The following is a 22,291-nucleotide window of genomic DNA, read 5'->3' on the forward strand; positions in this document are numbered from 1 at the left end:
CGCTGAACTACAAACCGAGCTTTAGAATTGAAGGCAATTTAAGTGACTTGGAAGATGACATGGTTGTTGCTTCCAGTCGGGCTAATCTGAGTATATCAGAAAATAGTGAAATATTACGTTTTTCCCACATCACCGTCTCTAGGGTTTACAGAGAATGGTCTGAGAAAGAGAGGGAGGGGGGCATAACTACTAAATACCAAAAGTTGAGTAAAAAACAAAAACTGTCCAAAACATTACTTGAACAATCGTCTTTCTGTCAATGGTGTTTGCAGGGGTTCTAATATTCTGCTAATGACAATGATGGAGTCTACAAGCCTGCAAAAACTGCCAGAAATGTCTTTTTATTTTACTATTCATCTTTTATTTCTTTTTGAAACATCAACACAAATCGATATAGCATCAAAACATGTCATATTACCAATATACAAACAAAAAAATATCATACAACACAAAATTAAAAATAAAACAGGAGTATATATGAAATGAAACCATTAAAACACAAATATATTCAAACAGAGCACTATACCAAGCAATGGCGTCCCAGTCGTCGTCATAAAGGTTTTGCAGCACTAAGTTTGACTTTATTTACAGCGTTCCTTCCATTTGGATATAGTATTTTCTGGATTAAAATACAATAAGCTTTGCAAAACTATGATCTGACAGTGTTTTGAAGAAAATGCTCAAGTATGAAACGCTCAGAACAAACACACTCGACCTTGATTTTAACTGAAGCAATGCAGGTTTAGTAGAAAGATACACAAGTAATGCGGTCACTGGGGCAGGAGGCGGCTGGATGGGATGTGGGTCACAGATGGAATCCAAACACTTTCACCCACCTTCTATTGGCTGAATATGATTTTCTCATTAGGACAAACTGAAAACGCACACATCACTTTGGCTGGTTTGACTCCTTTTCTCACAAAAGGTTGGGCTGTGATGTACTATGTGTCGACCCGCAGTCACTAACTCCAGTCTGTTAAATCAATATACACTCAACGTAAACAGAATCTCAGCTTTTATACAGCTGTGCTCTGCCATTCAAACATTTAGAGCCACAAACCACATGCAAGTTTCATACCAGCCACTGTGTAAACGCATATTAAACATAATTGGATAAAATATGAATGCATAACTTAAACAGTTCCAGCCATCTTTTGGAAAAAGAAAACATAATGCCAACCAGAGGATTTCTGGCCAGCCCGAAGGAGTTTAGTCACTTTTCGTGTCCCTGTAAATGTACTGACAACCAATTTTAAAATGCTCAATATATTCAAGTACAAATGTGATTTCAATCTGATTTAAAGCCTTGTTTTCACCAGCATATCTTCGCATTCTCTATCTGTAGCGGCTAACAACGTGACTTATTTGCCGCTGCTGTCGTAGTGATGCCATTACAAATGACACCAGCAGAGGCAGGGCCGATCTGTGCAGCACGTAATGCCATTAATTATGAGATCACAATCCAGGGCGCATCACAGCTGGGCCGACTATGCAGGAAAGTGCTGCTCCATCAGTAATCTGTAATCTGTGTGGGCGTTGTCCTTCCGTCAGTCCTCCTGCCTACGCTAAAAATCTCTCCTACAGCTGTTACCGTGCTTTTCCGCAAACAATATAGAGTCTGGCCAACAGCTGGAATGCCATTACATTACATAATGATGACATCCACAGTAAACTCATAAAATTTCTAGGATAACAATAACATACACCTTCGAGCTCAAACAACATTTAGATAAAATATTTATTTGTCATTGAAGTCATATATTAAAAATAACCCCTGCAATTCAAAGGTCACTTGAAAAAAAACAACAAACCTAAACTTTAAGACAGTGTCTTGTTATTTGGAGCAAAGGGTGCTATTTGGCAATATATAATTACAAAGAGCGAGAGCGCTAGCAGAGAGGTGAGGAGGAATATTGATATTGATTATGAATCAGTGTAAAGAGTAAAGAATAAAGAGGCCACGTGTCTCAGAAGAAAATGGCACTTATTTTCTCCAGCTCATATCTAACTTTTTTAATGCCATAGTGTCATTAGTGCAGGATTAAGATGGTATAATGCAGGCACGGTTATCTGTACGAATCCATTTTCCACGGGTGAATACAAAAAATGCATTTCTTTCAGCGATGGCCTAAAATCACAACTAAAACAACACAAATAATAGCTTGGACAGTTAAAGAATCAACCTCACTCCTCCCTCACTTTATTTGTAACATCTACATTCTTTTCACGCTCCTCATTTCCGTGCTGTAGCAAACATTTCCTTTTTCCTTAGAAAGAACTCTGCCCTGCCTCGGTTTCAGCAATCTGGCAACCATGTGACATAAATCTGATCTTTCACTGTTATCTAAATGTGAAATAACCAGAACCACAGCCTGAACTTCCATGTTGAGGTCGGGGAAAAAAGATCAGATTCTTCCGTGGCTGCTAAAAACTTGAGAAGGGCTACAGGAGTAAGGGTTAGCCTCTGAGTGTGTGTTTGAGTCTCAGAACTCATCATCAGAGCTGAGTAGAAGGGTCTTTTCATTGTCCCCGCGGGTGCTGATGTTACTGTGGCTGCGGGAGAGCGGTGGCCCTCCACTTCGCTCTAACGTAGACTGCTGGGTGTACTGCTGATAAGCTGGGGAGAAGTTGTGGATGGCGTCCTGGACCATGTCTCCTGGATTCATCGTCTCCTTCAGGCTGCTGGAAATGCTCTTCATTGGGGCACAGCGACCTGGAGGTGTGATGGGAAGGTGGTAAATATTAAAAAGAGACACTGAATGGAAGCAATACATGAGCGAAAAAGGAAAGAAACTAAGTTTCCATCCCAACTGCCAGCTGGATTGTCCAAATAAACCTAAGCATTGTTGCAAAGAATATAAAATATATTAAGATAAATATTATCCCTCCATCTGGCATATTTATTATCAAGGCAAGGGTTTACGACAAGGGTAGGACCACAGACTGAACAAAGTGGGAAGGTGGAATTAGCTGACTGCAAAATAAATGAGAGAACACAAAACAACACAGCGAAATATCCATCATTTCAAAATCTAATGGAAACATAAATATCTGTATTTTCTATACAATGCTGAAAATGAAACACTGAACTGAAACACATAACACAAGCGATGGAAATGCAATATTTTTTTAAACCACAATCAAGGAGAAAAAAAAGACATCAAATTCCATTTTAACATAAACAACTGAGTCACATACAGACAAAACATAGCTAACATCAGACGTACCGTACTGTCCATAGATAGGAAATGAGCCTTGAGTGCCGCAGAGTGAAGGAGGAGGAAAAGGAGAGAAAGAGATAAGAAACACAAGAAGGTCAAGATGAAAATAAAAGAATAGAAAAGAGGGTAGATGAAAAGAGAACAACTCAAAAATATACAGATTGTTGAAGATAGGAATCAAAGTAAAGAGGAAGGGACACAAAGAGTGAGGTCAGATTAGCTTTGAAAGACTTCATCAAGAACCCTCTGTTAATCACATAATAACAATACTATAATACTGTTAGTTGCTCTTTGAACATTTCACTCTCTACCACAACCAGACATCAACGCACACACATAAACATGCCGCTTACCATATGAATCCAGCCTTTTGTCCATGTAGACCTTGTAAGTAAAAGCATGGCGCAAAGCAATAGCAGCAAAGAACATCTCAATGCAGATGATGAAGTTTTGGTAGCCAGCAGCAACTGTTCCTTCCCCCACAGAGAAATCAGCAGAGTTGATCTGGGGGATAGCGCCACACTTCTCCAGGATGGCCAGCAACATCCCTGAAATATACAAAGATAAGATATGAAAACATAAATCAAAACACTGATGTATTACTCCATGAGAGTTCAGCAACATTTGAATCTGTGCATGGAAATGCCCAAAACTGGCACTAAAATAAACATATTTGGACCTGGCACAAAAAACCTTTTTGGTCTGTAAAGCTAACAGACAGGTTGCTTTAAACAGTAAAAACTCTTTCAATGTTAGCGCCAGAGCCACACCGATTAGTGAATACTGAGAGACAAAATGAGCAGCTGTCTACTGGGGTTCTTTTCCATTAATTAAAGTCACTATGTTTGAGGTTGCAGTTCCTTATATGACATATATTGTAGTTTCCTCTGTGATTAATTCTTCAAACAACCCATCAAAGAATTCTGTGCTCCAGTTTTGGTGGGTTGTTTTTAGCACAAAATAGCAGGTATCTGTGTTGGTATGAACCCTTCATGGAGTCTAACCAAGCTTGGTAGGGTTAGATGAAAAATTTGCACTCCACCACATCATCCAAAATTGTCCATTCTGGCAAAAGCACAGCGGCAACAGAAATGATGCAAGAATCAAGGCTTCAAAATGTAAGAGAACCAGTGGCTATATCCATCTGTTATATACAGCCTAGGCTAGGGAGCCGGGGACTGAAGAGATCACCTCTCACTGGGACTGTTTCTACAGTATCTACAGTATAGTGACTAGAATGAGCAGTCTTCCTTGTTCCAACTCGCAACTCTTCAAGTCTGAGTTTACATTGGTCACCTTTGCTAGGTTTCCAGTTGTGTATAACAAGCTACTTCCAAGGTGAATTAAGAGAGGATGTATAAAGTTAATACACACACACTTACCCTGCCAGAAGGAGAGAAAGATGACTGACTTGACCATGAAGAACTTGAGCACTGGGTTATACGGGACGAGCAGCTCACGTGTGGCAAAGTAGAAGAGGAAGAGAGCGTAGAGGGACAGACTCACAGAGATGTTGTAGATAATTGTGATATACAAGTAGCCACTAGCCACACTGGAGGAGACAGAAAAAAAAAAGATTATATAAATGCAAAATCAAACAGTCATTTCAACTAAAGCTAAACACTAAGATGCTGATGCTCTGGTTGACAGTGCTGTGGAAACATACTTGAAGTCTCCATCTCTGTATTTCCCAAAGGCCTGAAGGATGACAGTGATCACTGCCATCAGTGGTTTTACCACGCAGAACTGGAGAGTTGCCTGCACAGAAGTGAAAGACATAACAGTTGATGATGTGTGATACCTACAGTCATTCAAGCTTAAAATATTTGCAAGTAGATATTTTGGGTATGCTTACGAACACGTTACACTTTTAGTAAATGGAGAAAACATGTATTAATACTTGTCTGTCACAGTGGACACCACAACACTCAAACAGAGTCAGTACAACCTAAACCTCCACCCAAACTAAAACACTCATACCTGTTTGCAAAACCTGAGGAAGCCAATGGAGTAGGTCCTGCCCCACAGACAGCATGTCCCATACATACAGCTTGACCTAAAGTGACATACAGGTTAAAAAATACACACACACACACACACACACACACACACACACACACACACACACACACACACACACACACACACACACACACACACACACACACACACACACACACTTAACATGAAACAACTGAAGTAACCAATTATATGGGCAATTATACTATGAAAAGGAATCAGACTTACTCGATGGGTTTCCCTCTGATTTCAGCCATTATGGCGCTCTCTCCTCCCAGATACTCGTAACACAAACTCAGGAAGTTGTAGATGACAAAAGCTGGAGAGGATGACACAGAGAAAAGGTTACAGTTTTCCAAAGTGGCTCTCTGCATCTGGAAAACAATTGCCAGATTTAAATTTTTTTTATTTTTTTTTTAACTGGAGTTAAGCTGCATCAGAAAGCACAAATGAGAAACTGCGTCATCAAACTAAGGAACTGCATATCAGTGATATGACAGGAAGAGAAACCGCAACCTTCATAATCTTGCAGGATTTAGAACTCCAAAAACTAAGCAAACAAGCTAAAAAAATACACTGAAATGACAGATATACAATGTGATCAACACACAGTGGTAGAGCTCAGGCAGTAGAGTAGCTCACCTACTAATCAGAAGGTTGGTGGTTGCTGCTCCAGTCTGCACGGGCAACATACTACTAACCCCAATTTGTTATCCAGCAGAGTATGATTGTGTGTGAATGTTAGGTAGAAAACACTTACACAGGAAAGACATAGAAAAAAGTACTTGTGTGAATGGGTGAACGAGGCAAGTTGTAAAGCACTCTGAGTGCTCATTTAGTGAGATATAAGAATCAGTCCATCTATCACACTAGTAAAGGAATTACTATGCTTTAATAACTCTGTGTAACTCTAATAGTAACAGTTAGATTTTGCTGACTCTATTTCAGAACTGCTGAGACTGCCATTTCTAGACAGGAAGTGAAACTTATCAGTAGTCTTATGAATGACTAGCAAACACAGAACGAGCCTTTGACTGTGCATCCAGGCACAGTAATTCTTCTATGCAGCAAAAAACACCCTGCAACAGTAAAAGCTTGTGACAGTAAACGCTTACTGAGAGCAGTGTTGGTCAAGTAATACCTAATTACTGATTACTTCCCCAAAAAAGTAATCCCGTTACTTTACTGATTACTTATTTCCAAAAGTAATTAATTACTTAGTTACTTTTTAAAAACACGATTTACAACCTGAATAGGTGATAAAGTGATAGATCTTTCAGCCCAATTCTACTTTTTCTACATAATCCATCATACAGAATGTAATCAAATGGAAAAGTCTCTTTTTAAAACTTGTTTTATTAGTTTTAATCTTTTAACTTTATGCATCAAGCAAAAATTTAATTATATGCAACATTCTCTGACTGGAAGAAATTTGTTTAATATTTAAACCTATTTTCTGCACATTCCAGCACATAAAATATATTTTATATATATATATATATATATATATATATATATATTATATATATTATTATTATTATATATATATATTAAGCAGCTGGATAGCGTAGTGGTTAAACTACACGCCTTTGGAACAGAGGATCGCAAGTTCGATTCCTGCCTGGGGCGTCTGTATCCAGTAAGGGTCCTAAGGCTAGACCCCCTATGCTAAGCAAGCCTACCGCAGACATGAGCGAGACAGATAAATATGAAGGCATGCCGGCTCGGACGTCGCCCGGATCAACAAGGTCCGCGTCAGGTGTTGAGGAACCAGGGCACCCTGACGAAAAGTGGGCTACTGGAACAAGAAGGCATCGGTGGGCAAGGGACGAAAACAGGGCGTTGTTGGAATGCTACTACGCAAGTAACCCCGGCGGAAGGGGCTACATGAATAGGATGAGGGACCTATGGATTCTTCGATACCCAACATCCACAATGACGGCGAAACAACTAGTAGCTCAGTGTTCCAACATTCGAAAGAAGGGACTGCTCTCACAGCTAGAGATTGACGAGGTACAACACAAATGCTACGGCAAGGAGGAGTCAGGACGCCAGGTCAGGGGGGAGATATCATCACCCCCACCCGAGATAAGGACAAATAAGGTGCCTAAGAAATACAGCAAGCTGTCCATACCTGAGGCCTTGGAAACTGCCAAGCAAAGACTCACAGCCTTGGCCAGCCGCTTGAGGAGGTACACCAGAGAGATAGAAGGCAGGAGAATAAACCAGCTGTTCTCCACAGAACCAGCAAAGGTGTACTCTCAGTGGCAAGGGAACAATAAGAGAACAGCACCACCAAGGCTGGAGACGGAGCAATACTGGAAGAGCATATGGGAGAAGGATGCAACCCATAACGGCAATGCTCAGTGGCTAGTGGATCTGAGGGCAGACCACAGCGACCTCCCTGAACAGGGTCCAGTAACCATCACAGTGGCAGATATCCAAGAAAGGGTCTCCAGTATGAAGAGTTGGACAGCACCAGGGCCCGACATGGTTCACGCCTACTGGCTGAAGAAGCTGACTGCACTCCACGAGCGTCTGGCAGCACAAATGAACCAGCTGCTAGTTAACGAGAGACACCCGGAATGGCTAACTGAAGGCCGGACGATCCTGATCCCCAAGGACCCCAAGAAGGGACCGGTCCCCTCCAACTACCGACCAATAACCTGCCTCAGTACTACATGGAAGCTCCTGTCAGGCATCATATCGGCTAAGATGAACAGGCACATGGGTCAATACATGAGCGGGACACAGAAAGGAATTGGCAAGAATACCAGAGGCGCAAAACACCAGCTACTGGTAGACAGAACAATCAGCCGAGACTGCAAGACCAGACTGACCAACCTGTGCACTGCCTGGATTGATTACAAGAAGGCCTATGACTCAATGCCCCACAGCTGGATACTGGAATGCCTAGAATTGTACAAGATCAATGGGACCCTAAGAGCCTTCATCAGGAACTCAATGGGGATGTGGCGTACAACACTAGAGGCCAACTCCAAGCCCATAGCACAAGTTACCATCAAGTGCGGGATCTACCAAGGAGATGCTCTGTCCCCACTGCTGTTCTGCATAGGCCTGAACCCCCTCAGTGAGATCATTAACAAGACTGGCTACGGATACCGACTACGGAACGGAGCAGTTGTCAGCCACCTCCTGTACATGGATGACATCAAGCTGTATGCCAAGAGTGAACGAGACATCGATTCACTGATCCACACTACCAGGCTATACAGCAATGACATTGGAATGTCGTTCGGACTGGAGAAGTGTAGTCGGATGGTAACAAAGAGAGGGAAGGTAGTCAGAACTGAGGGGATTGAACTACCAGAAGGCAACATTGCAGACATAGAGGACAGTTACAAGTACCTGGGGATCCCGCAGGCAAATGGGAACCATGAAGAGGCCGCTAGAAAGGCTGCAACCACCAAGTACCTGCAGAGGGTCAGGCAAGTCCTGAGGAGTCAGCTGAATGGTAAGAACAAGATCCGGGCCATCAACACATACGCCCTGCCCGTGATCAGGTACCCTGCTGGGGTAATAGGCTGGCCAAAGGAGGAGATAGAAGCCACTGACATAAAGACAAGAAAGCTCCTGACCATGCATGGAGGGTTTCACCCCAAGTCCAGCACCCTGAGGCTGTACGCTAAGCGGAAGGAAGGGGGCCGGGGACTGGTGAGTGTCAGCACCACAGTCCAGGATGAGACAAGGAACATCCAAGAATACATTGGGAAGATGGCCCCAACTGACCGAGTGCTCAGTGAATACCTCAGGCAGCAGAAACCCAAGAAAGAGGAGGGAGACGAGGAACCATCATGGAAGGACAGGCCCCTGCACGGTATGTACCACCGGCAGATAGAGGAGGTGGCTGATATCCAGAAATCCTACCAGTGGCTGGACAAAGCTGGACTGAAAGACAGCACAGAGGCACTAATCATGGCAGCACAAGAACAAGCTCTGAGTACAAGATCCATAGAGGCTGGGGTCTATCACACCAGGCAAGACCCCAGGTGCAGGCTGTGTAAAGATGCCCCAGAGACAATCCAGCACATAACAGCAGGGTGCAAGATGCTAGCAGGCAAGGCATACATGGAACGCCATAACCAAGTGGCCGGCATAGTGTACAGGAACATCTGTGCCGAGTATAACCTAGAAGTCCCGAGGTCAAAATGGGAGATGCCCCCAAGGGTGGTGGAGAATGACCGAGCTAAGATCCTGTGGGACTTCCAGATACAGACGGACAAAATGGTGGTGGCTAACCAACCGGACATAGTGGTGGTAGACAAACAGAAGAAGACGGCCGTAGTGATCGATGTAGCGGTTCCGAATGACAGCAATATCAGGAAGAAGGAACACGAGAAGCTGGAGAAATACCAAGGGCTCAGAGAAGAGCTCGAGAGGATGTGGAGGGTGAAGGTAACGGTGGTCCCCGTGGTAATCGGAGCACTAGGTGCGGTGACTCCCAAGCTAGGCGAGTGGCTCCAGCAGATCCCGGGAATAACATCGGAGATCTCTGTCCAGAAGAGCGCAGTCCTGGGAACAGCTAAGATACTGCGCAGGACCCTCAAGCTCCCAGGCCTCTGGTAGAGGACCCGAGCTTGAAGGATAAACCGCCCGCAGGGGCGTGCTGGGTGTTTTTTTTTTTTGTTTTTTTTTTGTGTTTACATTCACTCTTTCAAATAGATGCAAGTAAAACACAACAGACAATAAATAGAGTCAAAGACTAGCGGTCCTGTTGCTCTATTTTCACCTGTAAAGCAGGAGTGGGGTAGGCAGAGGTTTACCCTGGTGCAGGTGAGCCGCGGTCAGTTGAAGAATCCGCGAGTTTCTCTGTGAGTTTCCCATTACGTCGTTGCGCACTCAATGCTTGCTCGGAAGTTTAAGGGTTTTTTTCGCTGTAAAAAGAAGTTTTCTTCCCACGCACAACGGACGCTAATGTTTTTGTCACTTTTTATGGAATCAAACTCAAAGGTCAGTACTTCCACGCTTTAAACTCTGCACGCTCATACTCTCTCCTGCACTCGATATATGATCCATTGTTGATCTGCACGCAACTGTTGTCACAAACGTCAAACTTGCTTACGTCACTGTCATGAGACATTCTCGCAAAAAAAAAAAAAAAAAAAAAATATCACGGTTTTAGTAACGCAGTGTTCCTACGTGAAAGTAACGGTAATCTAATTACCGTTTTTGCAATAGTAATCCCTTACTTTATTCGTTACTTGAAAAAAGTAATTGGGTTACAGTAACGCGTTACTGCCCATCTGACAGAGAGAACATTTTTTTGCCAGAAATTAAAAAAAAAACAAAAAAACAATTTACAGTTATATATGTAGACCATTGTGTAATTCATCATTATCTGATATCAAAAATGTAAAAACATTCTCCTGGATTTAATATCCATTATTCTTTAAAAATCTAAATATTTTTAGAAAAATCTCAACAAAGCATATAGGGCAGTTGCATCATACAGTGGGGCAAAAAAGTATTTAGTCAGCCACCGATTGTGCAAGTTCCCCCACCTAAAATGATGACAGAGGTCAGTAATGGTAGGATTTGTAAAGAATTTATTCGTAAATCAGGGTGGAAAATAAGTATTTGGTCAATAACAAAAATACAACTCAATACTTTGTAACATAACCTTTGTTGGCAATAACAGAGGTCAAACGTTTACTATAGGTCTTTACCAGGTTTGCACACACAGTAGCTGGTATTTTGGCCCATTCCTCCATGCAGATCTTCCCGAGAGCAGTGATGTTTTGGGGCTGTCACCGAGCAACACGGACTTTCAACTCCCGCCACAGATTTTCTATGGGGTTGAGGTCTGGAGACTGGCTAGGCCACTCCAGGACTTTCAAATGCTTCTTACGGAGCCACTCCTTTGTTGCCCGGGCGGTGTGTTTTGGATCATTGTCATGTTGGAAGACCCAGCCTCGTTTCATCTTCAAAGTTCTCACTGATGGAAGGAGGTTTTGGCTCAAAATCTCACGATACATGGCCCCATTCATTCTGTCCTTAACACGGATCAGTCGTCCTGTCCCCTTGGCAGAAAAACAGCCCCATAGCATGATGTTTCCACCCCCATGCTTCACAGTAGGTATGGTGTTCTTGGGATGCAACTCAGTATTTGTCTTCCTCCAAACACGACAAGTTGAGTTTATACCAAAAAGTTCTACTTTGGTTTCATCTGACCACATGACATTCTCCCAATCCTCTGCTGTATCATCCATGTGCTCTCTGGCAAACTTCAGACGGGCCTGGACATGCACTGGCTTCAGCAGCGGAACACGTCTGGCACTGCGGGATTTGATTCCCTGCCGTTGTAGTGTGTTACTGATGGTGACCTTTGTTACTTTGGTCCCAGCTCTCTGCAGGTCATTCACCAGGTCCCCCCGTGTGGTTCTGGGATCTTTGCTCACCGTTCTCATGATCATTTTGACCCCACGGGATAAGATCTTGCGTGGAGCCCCAGATCGAGGGAGATTATCAGTGGTCTTGTATGTCTTCCATTTTCTGATGATTGCTCCCACAGTTGGTTTTTCACACCAAGCTGCTTGCCTATTGTAGATTCACTCTTCCCAGTCTGGTGCAGGTCTACAATACTTTTCCTGGTGTCCTTTGAAAGCTCTTTGGTCTTGGCCATGGCGGAGTTTGGAGTCTGACTGTTTGAGGCTGTGGACAGGTGTCTTTTATACAGATGATGAGTTCAAACAGGTGCCATTCATACAGGTAACAAGTGGGGGACAGAAAAGCTTCTTACAGAGGACGTTACAGGTCTGTGAGAGCCAGAGATTCTCCTTGTTTGAGGTGACCAAATACTTATTTTCCACCCTAATTTACGAATAAATTCTTTACAAATCCTACCATGTGGATTCATGGATTTTTTTTTTTCACATTCTGTCTCTCACAGTTGAAGTGTACCTCTGGTGCAAATTACTGACCTCTGTCATCATTTTAAGTGGGGGAACTTGCACAATCGGTGGCTGACTAAATACTTTTTTGCCCCACTGTATTCTGTGCGGTGGTCAGTGGTTTACTTTCTATTTTGCTGAGGAGTAACACGCAATTTAAAAAAACTGACTGGGCTGCACAGTGATCGCAGTTTTCCTGTTGGCCCAGGTGTTTGTCGGCTAATCTAAGGGTAATCCACAGACCCAGGCTCCCTGCTGCCTCAGCTTTCTTTACAGTTGAAAGCTGCTGAGCTTAAAAGTAAGCCTGTGATTGCAGCACATGGACGACAATTGGGTCCTGGGTTTTTCAGTACTGCATAATTACAGATACAGTATGTTTTAACTCTGAAACAAGAACATACGAAGAAGCTAATATTCTTTTGAATGGCTTCTCCACGTAAACCTAAGGTTTGAACAGTGGGTGGGTTGGGCTTTTGTGCCTAGATCACAATGTCATCATCATAAAGGGTACAAAAAAACTGACATGGAGTCCTTAGAGCAGTTTGAAATCTGAGCTTCTGTCTCACTGGGGTTACGTGTACGTACACCGACATCCTAACCTAAAACTCTGTTTATGTTTATTATAAGCATCCACTACTAGTTACCAACAATATACTATAAATGACAGAAAATACCAAAAAGCACTTTGAATAATGGTGGGATACATCATGATTTATCTGCTTAGAAGTGAGATGCCTTCTCAAGCATTTGCTCTTTTTCCACTCAGTTGCTAGGATACCTGTCCCCCCTCCCTGCAATCCCAACAGGCCATGGAGACATGAGAACAAAGATGGCAACCTTTGTAAATGAACACACTGTAAAGGCCCTCTGTTAGTGGGCACAGCACATAAATTCTTACACCCTCACACTTACTCTCATTGTTGTGTTAAATGCTGACCATACTGTGATGGCACATGTGGCAGCGTATATTCCTGCGTGCAACATAATAGGCTAGTGTATTTAATTTGACTCTGTTACTTTGTCCACTCACCTTCATAGCAGTCTCGGACTGTGTCGAAGTACACGTAATACTCCTCGTTGGTGAAGAAAAGCAGGCTGAGCCAGGAGTCAAAGGCATAGATGGGAACTATGAAGAGGATCCTAACTATGTGCCGCTGCTCGTTTGGAGAGCTGTAGTAACGTAGGTGCATGTAGATCTGAAAAAGAAAAAGAGGTTAGAGAAACATAAGTTCATCTAAACATATAAAGTCATTTATTTAGAAATCTAAGATTAAACTGCTCCTATAAAAGACACCATCATCTAACAAGGAGCTCCATATGCTGGAAAAAGCCTCCATAACTTAAAGACAAAATTAAACGAGCAAGTAAATATTGTGCAGCACTGGCAAAGGTGTATCTACACTCACCACCCATTTGATTAGTTACTGAAGTTAGGTAGTTGCTGAAGTTCGAATTGAGCATGAGAACGAAGAAGAAATGTAAATTATGTGACTTTAAACTTAGCATGGTTGTTAAGGCCAGATGGGCTGAGTATTTCACAAAGTGCTGATCTATTGGGATTTTCCCACACAACCATCTGTAGGGTTTACAGAGAATGGTCTGAAAAAGAGAAAACATCCTGTGAAAATGCCCTGTTAATGTCAGAGAAGACCGAGAAGAATGATCAGGTTACTTTCAGCTGATTGGAACACAACAGTAACTCAAATAACTACTTGTTACAGCCAAGGCACAATACGGTCGACCTTGATGAGCTAGAGCAAATTGGAAAAACAATGCTTGATCTGATGCAACATTCAGATAGTAGGTCCACACAACATGGATGGACCTATCCTGCCTTGTATCAAAGTTTAAGGCTGGTGGTGGTGGTGTAAAGGTATTCAGGGTTATTTTCTTGACATACTTTGGACCACCAACTGCGCATGATTTAAAGGTGAAAGCCTACAGTATATCGATCTTTTAATGACTGCTTCCAGCAGGATAACGCACCACGTTGCAAAGCTCAAATCATCTCAAAATGGTTTCGTGAACATGATAAGATCACCGTACTGAAATGGTCTCCACAGTCACCAGATTTCAATCAAATAGAGCTCCTTTGGGATGTGGTGAAATGTAAAATTCACATCATGGATGTGGAGCTGACAAATCTGCACCAATTGTGTGATGTCATGTCAATGTTGACCAAAATCTCTGCTAAAAATCAATGCCATGAAGAATTCAGGCAATTCTGACGGCAAAAGCAGGTCCAACCAGGTATTAGCAACGTGTACCGAACAAAATGGTCAGTAAATTTAAACCTGCTCATGAGAGCATCTACACCTATAAAAACAGAGATAATGAAAAACCCTGTTGACATGCTATGTATGGGCTGCATAAACAAAGAAGGAAAATGGTATCAGGTTTCCACCAACAACCTAATGTACCACGTAATATTTCTAATTTTTAAAATGCAAACATACTGTATTTAAACTTGCCTATATAATGATTAAATTTCCTAAACTTTATTTAAAGTTTAGTTTAAAAAAAAATAGGACCTAAACTAAAACATGGTAAAGTCTGGCAGGGAGCGTGTTTGGGGCCTGCACATAGAGTGAGACAAAAGCTATCAGTGTCATGGAAAAGGGCGTGCTGGTACTGACCAAATAAAAGCGTCAATGCAAAAATGAAATGTGACCCAATAATTGTTTTATCTTGATTTTCTTGTTTTTATAATAATTGAAGCCAAAAATTGTAACTGAAAAAAAATGGGTTAGTAGTTGTCACATTAAAAAACAACAACAAAGAAACAAAAAACAACTAAAAGCACAACATGAGATCAACATGGATCAGTTTTCTCACTGCAAAACCACAGTTCAAAATGTGCTAGGTAATCAGGGTGGCCCAAAGTAATGGCTACCTCATGAAACCTGCATGTGTGCAGTCAGTATACACTTGCCAGAGTCTGATACTGGAATAGAGTGAGTTTGCAGGGTGTGTGTTGTGAGTGTGTGCTTGATGGGGGTAACTGATACTGAGCTTTTATCACTCCTTTTCAGAGAAGCAGATGGCAGGAAGGACAGGGTGGGCTGCTGTCACCAGCACCTCTGTCTGCGCCCTGTGGCTCTTTTCCACTTACACAATGTCCACACCTATCACCTTTCCTGGCCTGTAAACAGACACACCTCTGGTAAAATAACAAACATTGAAAGGGGAGGGGGGGACAACACACCAGGCCAGACAGTGCACTCACAGGCAATCGTTGTTAGGTGACCCTACTTTCAGCACACACATCTCCTGCTCCTGTACGGTGTTATACTCAAGCCAGGAGCACCTGTTGCCAGAGCGACACAAGGCTATTCTTTAACCGAGTGTGTGAAGAGCATCGGCAAACAATGGAAGAGAAATCATTCAACTATGCCTCGAGGTACAATAGGTCCCCCTTACATAAAGGGGATGTTACCTGAATGCTTCAGTGTAACATGAGGGCTGACAAACAAAGAAACCTGACAAGGTAAACTGCTCTTATTCCATGAATTGCAGTTCTCTGCAGGGCTCGCACACAGCACTCCACAGGCTTTTAGTACTGCTGAGGTCTTGCCATACAGCCATCGTAAATTGTCCCAAGCTGGATAAATTTAAGAGGGCCGGATTAAATTCAGTCAATCAAACTTGGCACTCTCGTGTGTTCGCGCTCAAGGTTGCCACAAACTAGAATATTCCAAGTTTTTACAGCCTGCAAGGAAAATTTATAGCATGTTGTTTTGCCCATCTCTTTTTCACTGCACTTATGTAATCGTACTACTGCCAGCCCCAAATAAAACACAAAGACATGTATTCGTTTTACTTGTTTCTAATGTTTAATGCTTGCAGCCATCTTAAACCTGGCTCCTAAAGGCTGCTTTAAAGATTTAAATGTGGCTCGGTGACTAAAGACACTAGACTAGGACAAAACTCAATGTCAGCAATTTAGGATGACTGTCTCCCTGCTCCCCGCAAGTCAGTGGAATTAAAGCCATAAAGAAGTAAATATTTCTGAGCTGTGGCAATGGGAGCTTTTTTCATATGATGTCTCCTGCAGCTAACACAACTGGGCATGGTAACAAACAGCAGAGTAGGTTTAGCTGTCTGTGTCAGTCCACATTTCAGCAGGAATTGTCAGTATACAGCCTAGATGCATCAAACTTGTTTTCCAAACAACAACAAATTAGATCGACGTGGCACAATTTGGCTTGCAATGAACCTGTAATGTTGCTGAAATCTCACCATGTGTAGGAGCCTTTAGAAAGCAGATTGTAGATGAGAATAAGTACTTATTTAACTTCTTCACGAACACAGTGTAGCCAATTCATGGGAATGGGATGTTATTTATCACCTTCACATCAAAAACAAAACAAATTTGCAGACAGAAAATCCCATAATATTTGGAAGAAGAATATTTCCTCATATGAAGCACATAACACTACATGTGCTTGGTGTGTGAACATCCACATAAAGAGTCAACCAACCTTTAATTAAGTCTAAATAAAATCAAACAATCATGATCATGATTCAAATTTGGGTTTTGAGTCACTTACCCAAAACACTGACATTGAGATCAATGTTTCGGGTAAGTGCTATGGGCAAAGACGGGAAAACAGATGTAACCACATTGAATGAAACCATTAACAACATGTTAGCAAAGACTGCATTTGAGTTTTGCCTAGTGACATATTTTGACCAAATAAAAAGCATAACCTGGTTATTCCTTTAGTGAAACCACCACATAGTCAACAGGTTCCCAAATACCCTTGGACTGTAGAAAGAACTCTCAAAACCCTGTAATTATTATTATTTAACCTCTTAGATCACAGTTTACCCTCTCACAGGTAGCTGTTAGTGGAACATTTCATTTAAACCCGCTGACCATTTAACCACTCTGCTTACCTGGTGGCATGTGATCAGAAGAGCTGTCCAAACAAAAAACCCTGATATAGTTTGGGCAGTGGAGGTCATGAGGAAAATTGGCTCATCTGGTGTTACCACTGGGGTTTTAGGCACCCATGATGTGTTGGATCCTTGTGGGGCTGTAGTGGCTGGGGACCCCAGGGTGAGGCCGCTAGGAGAGTCATTCTCCAACCTCTCTGACAGCCGCTTGACTCGCCACCAAAGCTGACTCATCTGAATGAAGAAAGGACACTTCATCTTTTTTTTTTTTTTTTTTTTTTTTTTTTTTAATAAATAGGACAGGGGGAATGAATGAGAGAGAGAGGGGGAGAGAAAGAAAGAAAACCCAAGGGGAGAAGAGACGGTGAGAAGGGGGGGGAAGAGAGACAAAAAAAAAAAAAAAAAAAAAAAAAAAAAAACTCCTGGGTCACCTGTATGGAGAAAAAACAAACAAACAAACAAACAGAGGAGACAGCAAACAACAAAGAGCAACATAATAATAGAGAAAACAAAGCACCATCACAATAAACTAGCTAGTCATAGATATCAGTATTTACTAAGTAATAAACGATATTGTGCAGCACGCAAGATAGACAGCGCACAGTGTGCTTTGAGGCAGCAGCCAAGAAAGCTTTAGTCCGCGTCTGTAAATACCCATGTGTGCATACCTGTGTGGATCAGCATGCTTGCATTCCAAAGGTTTCTCCATGTAATGATCTGCTAGGGAGTGTGGGGGGGCCACAGCCCCGTCCTCCAGGGTGTGAAGCGGGTATGGAGGAGATCAAAACTCCAGACATCCAGAGGCCCCCAGAACACAAGAGACCATGGAAGACCAACAGAGGGGCAGCCGCGCCACTGTTCCAGTAAGAGCTGAGGAGAGTCCCAGATGAGGGCTCACTCAGCAGCCGCGGAGCAGAAGCCAGGGGGGGTTGCAGTGACGCGCCCGTGAGCTCCGCCGGCCCCCAGCTGCGCCTGAGTGACCGAGCCCCAGGCCGAGAGGCCGGGGGCACCCCACCTCCAAAGGGGCCCGAGCGAGCCCCAGGCCCCAGGCCCCGACAAGCGGCCGCCAAGGAGTGAGCCGGTGTGTACCCGGACGCCCACCCCCAGACACAAAGAATCACCAACACACCGACACCTGAGGGAGTCCGCCACCGGCAGGGGAAGTGGTGGTGGGTGGAGATAGGCCTCCAAACCTTGGAGGGCCTGAGGTGTCCCCAGAGAGGTGGCGTCTGATACCCAACCTGACATATAGACACAGACATACAGGCACACACAGACACAAACATCCATTCCCACCCTCATGCTCTCATATGCACTCACTCCACACTCAACCAACGTGGAGACAGACATAAAGAGACGCTGTACACACAATCACACTCCCCAAGCGTACTCTACAAACCGGGTCTAGGTACCCTTGCCCCTGGAGGGGGGAATTGCACCCAGACCCAGGTGGTGTTACCCTTTTCCCTGCGGTGGGGAGAGGCAGACCACCCCGACTCCGCAGCAGCAGGGAGGCCCCACACCCCAGACCGCAGTCGGACGGCCAACTCCTCCTACTAGCCCTCCCGCTCCAGCAGGCCGCAGAGAATGGGGGTGGGAGAAGACTCCAAACCTCCCTCCACCCGCTCATTGTAGTGTTGATGCATATGTGTTCTAAGGTGCAATTAAAACCCAGGAGGGCATGGAGCTACCTGCCAAGGAGCAGCAGGTAAGCGCATAGTCCCTCCTGCTAACCCTCAATGACTAAGTGTATTTAAAATTGAGAGGTGGGCAACGACGTCAGGGGTGAGGTATACACCCTGATGGTGATTTGGACTCCGTGATTGTGCCCACCCCCAAGATCCTATATGTATGTGTAATGAGAGTGTGAATAATGTGAATGTCTAAGTTGTGGGATAAAATTGAGGCAGAGGCAGCCAGAAGGGGACAGGGGGGGGGGGGTAGCCTCCTCTGCACCCTGGTGACATACCCCCACTCCAAGGCCCTGCATGTGTGGGTGGTTGTGGAGGAGCGGGAAGAGGGAGGCAGCTGGAGATGGGGAGGGAAGGAAGGGAGGGGCAGGTAACCCCTCCCTGGGGCCAGCTCCCCCGCTGACCCCAGTAGGCACTCCCACCCTCCGCGACCCGCCAGGGAAGGGGGGCCCAGGCCCATCAGACCGGGGCCCAGTGCAGTAGCGCCCCCCGGCTCCACAGAGCCCTGGACAGTCCACCCAACCCCACCGCAGAGAAAACTGCACCCACCCCACCAACCACACATCTTCCAGACTACATAAGACGGTAAACGCCCAGGCTGAGATCTTCCTCCACCTCTCCTGTATCTCCCCCTCCTGCAGAGAGTTCCTGAGAGAAGAAAGCTCCTGCCAGATGTGACCATCCCCCCCACCAGTTGAAGAGCCCCCCAGGCGGCTCGATGCACCGGCGGCACCCTGCTCCAGGGCCGGGCCCAAGGACACTTCATCAACAAATATGCTTCTTGTATCACACTTAATTTACCCTCGACATTTTTAATAGCATGCATCGATCAACAGAACATGTTCCAGTTTGTAAAGCCTGAATAAAACACTCTTGATGTGTAAATGCATCTCAGTGGGCTCGTGCGGCCAACGACCTAAATCTCATGCCAATATCTGCCGAAGCTGGAACGAGAAAACAGCAAAAGATAAAGAGCAGAGCAAAGTAGGACAGTGCACAAAAAAGTGCAAATGACACTGCACAGCTGGCAGACGTATGAAGCCAGATCAAATGGAAGGAGTGAAAAGAGGAACCACAAGGTAGGCGGGTGAGGAGGCACTGGTGAAAACGGGCAAAAAACACACACATCAAGACATGGAGCAGAGGGCTGAAAAATCCCTAAATCACACAGTGACAGATCCGTAAGATCTGGTGACCCAGTTTCTCCTCTTCTTGTTCCCAGTGCTCTGCTCTGGGCAGAATGAAGTGGAGTGCAGCTAGAAATAGCACTATGCACAAACATATCTCATGAGAGTAGTGAAACACCTTTGCACAAATTAGTCAAAAAACGCAGAACTAACACGATCATGCCTGTGGCTGCATGTGGTTGGTGAAAGCTGAAAGCAGTAGAAATTAAAGGAAACAACTGCACGCAAATGTACATTAGGAAAATGGATAAAGGTGTTCTGAAGTTTCTATTCCACAAAGCTAATGGAACAGCCTCAGAATCTTGGGGGCTGGAGGGTATCCAGGCTGTGCATCCTGAACAGGCCCATCACATGGCCAGACACATCCATGCTCTCATTCACACCTATAACCAATTTAGGCACAGGGGGAGCACACAAACTCCACACAGCTGCCTGAGTACACCACTTCTGCAGCTCATAATGACATAATTATGAGCTGCAGAAGTGGCATTCATCTCATAATTACACAGGACTGATGAGGACAAGTGAAAACTAGACAGGCGACCGGCCAAACCGGCACTCACAACATCACACACACATCGAGACAGATGCTCTGCTACACTCCCCCGCCCCCAATCATCAAATGACATCTCCCTGCAACCGTCATCTCTCCACCTACGTCAATGTCTTGGCACAGATTTTCAGGAAGGCAATAATCTAATAGTTTGCAGTGAAAACTAATTTCACAATGACTTTCAAAGCCTCCTGAAACACCAGCTAAATATAGGGTGATTGCAGTGTTGTCATGGATGACTCATGCCACTTTGCCAAAGCCTAAATCAGCTTGTGGCAATGCAGCAACTGGGAATGAGCCAGTGTGTCGCTTTCTCTCTCTCTCTCTCTCTCTCACACACACACACACACACACCAGAATATGTTTTAGTTGAAAACAAAACAAACAAACAAAAAACAAACAAACCCAGAAATAAATTTAGAACCCTACAGACAATTCAGTCTAAATGCTTTGCTTGTTTTTAATACCACCACAAAGACACAAGTAGAATATTGTTATTAGCATTATTACTGATTTTAGTTGTACTAGTAAATATTATTATTTGAGTAATTAAAGAGGTTTCAGTGTGATCAGGATCACGTTGATTTAACAGCTGAATTTCTATGTCCAAAATGATAATGTTATGTTTGGTTTTGCCATGTTCTGGTAAGTAAACAGTTAGAAAATGACTTTATTTATAGTATGTAAATCAGTTAAAACATGCCATGTTAAAATAAACATACAAATGATCTGCATATTATCCGTATTAAAGTCTGTGCTCACTGCTGTGCATACGCAATGGAGATGATCAGCACCTTGCACTTACACCTCGCTGGTTCCCAGTGGGCCACAGACAAGACAGATCATCAGTCCTGCTGACTGCACCCGGGGAAAGATTTCAAAACATGCATTGTACTTCGACATCAATCGAATTGGCAGTCTTTGTGACAAGAATTAAGACTTCAGGCCAGGAAAGCTGTCTGAAACATACTGTAACACACCAGGGCACCGAGGCTGTGTTCAGCCAGATGAAGTGAACACAACAGGATTCAGCAGTGGTTACAAGTCATTTTTATAGTGTTAAGAGCAGATTAAAGAAAATACACAAAGGACGAGAAGTCAAGCTTCCCAGCTTTCAACCCTTCGTATTAGTGCACACAGCCGTGCTATACATGCAATATCAGACAGGTGAAAAATTCAGGCGGGATAACAGTTAGCACACAAATGCTGATTTATGACAAGGTGTTTGAGCCATTCCGTTATGAGTGTTAGGAAAGACACAATAAAAGCGGAAAATTACAGCCGCTGATCGGCGCTCATGACTCCGTGCTGCCGCTTTGCTTACCTCCTCTGCAGTTGTTTGATGTGCGCCGATTTGAATCCAGGCATCAACTTAGCTCATCGTCTCGAATCCAATCTCGAGCCTTTCGGGAGTATAAAAAGTTACCGAGCCAAGCTATTGCATTCAAACGAGGGAAAGCCACGTATGTAATCACTGCATCTTTCTTTCAATTCCGGAAACTGGCTTCTTCTGCGGGAAGAGTCGACAGCTGAGCTTTAATGACGCCGACCTCAGCTGCTAACCAGTGTTAGCGAGCCCTTTTCTAGCCTAACACAAACTTAGCAGTTACTTCTTCCAGTAGAGACAAACCAAAGACGTATAAAACGGTTTTAGAAAGCTTTAAATAAAACACGACGCTGAGGTGTAAACTGAGAAAATAACTGGTATTAGCTTGCCATTTCCAATCCAATGCTAATGGACTACTAACGCCGTTATTTCACCCACATCAGCAGCAGCAGTTCTCTGTATCAACAGCAGTGACTCCGCTCA

General features: G+C 43.8%; 1 protein-coding gene across 1 annotated transcript; it reads right to left on the bottom strand.

Annotated features, from left to right (window-relative positions):
* Positions 1 to 474: 474 nt before the first annotated feature.
* LOC146633301 (transmembrane protein 184B-like) lies at positions 475 to 22,261 on the bottom strand. Its single transcript, XM_085352139.1, has 10 exons — positions 21,806 to 22,261; positions 17,051 to 17,284; positions 13,182 to 13,347; positions 5,469 to 5,559; positions 5,202 to 5,277; positions 4,888 to 4,979; positions 4,604 to 4,773; positions 3,575 to 3,769; positions 3,228 to 3,254; positions 475 to 2,713 (listed from the first exon to the last, which is right to left on the bottom strand). The coding sequence occupies exons 2-10, from the start codon at positions 17,282 to 17,284 to the stop codon at positions 2,484 to 2,486; spliced, it is 1,281 nt and encodes a 426-aa protein (XP_085208265.1). The 5' UTR covers positions 21,806 to 22,261; the 3' UTR covers positions 475 to 2,483.
* Positions 22,262 to 22,291: the final 30 nt, after the last annotated feature.

Source organism: Diplotaxodon limnothrissa, linkage group LG4 (genome assembly GCF_057381915.1).
Source record: "Diplotaxodon limnothrissa isolate DT_005_m linkage group LG4, D_limnothrissa_male_GT1.1, whole genome shotgun sequence".
In the NCBI taxonomy this organism is placed as follows: domain Eukaryota; kingdom Metazoa; phylum Chordata; class Actinopteri; order Cichliformes; family Cichlidae; genus Diplotaxodon; species Diplotaxodon limnothrissa.

Bases quoted from the DNA above. Each gene is read 5' to 3' on its own strand.
- LOC146633301 (XM_085352139.1), bottom strand. From the start codon at position 17,284: ATGAGTCAGCTTTGGTGGCGAGTCAAGCGGCTGTCAGAGAGGTTGGAG. The intron at 5,560-13,181 runs GTGAGTGGACAA...CATCCTCTCCAG, and splicing joins AGTCCGAGACTGCTATGAAG to CTTTTGTCATCTACAACTTC. The intron at 2,714-3,227 runs GTACGTCTGATG...TCACACCTCCAG, and splicing joins TCCTATCTATGGACAGTACG to GTCGCTGTGCCCCAATGAAG.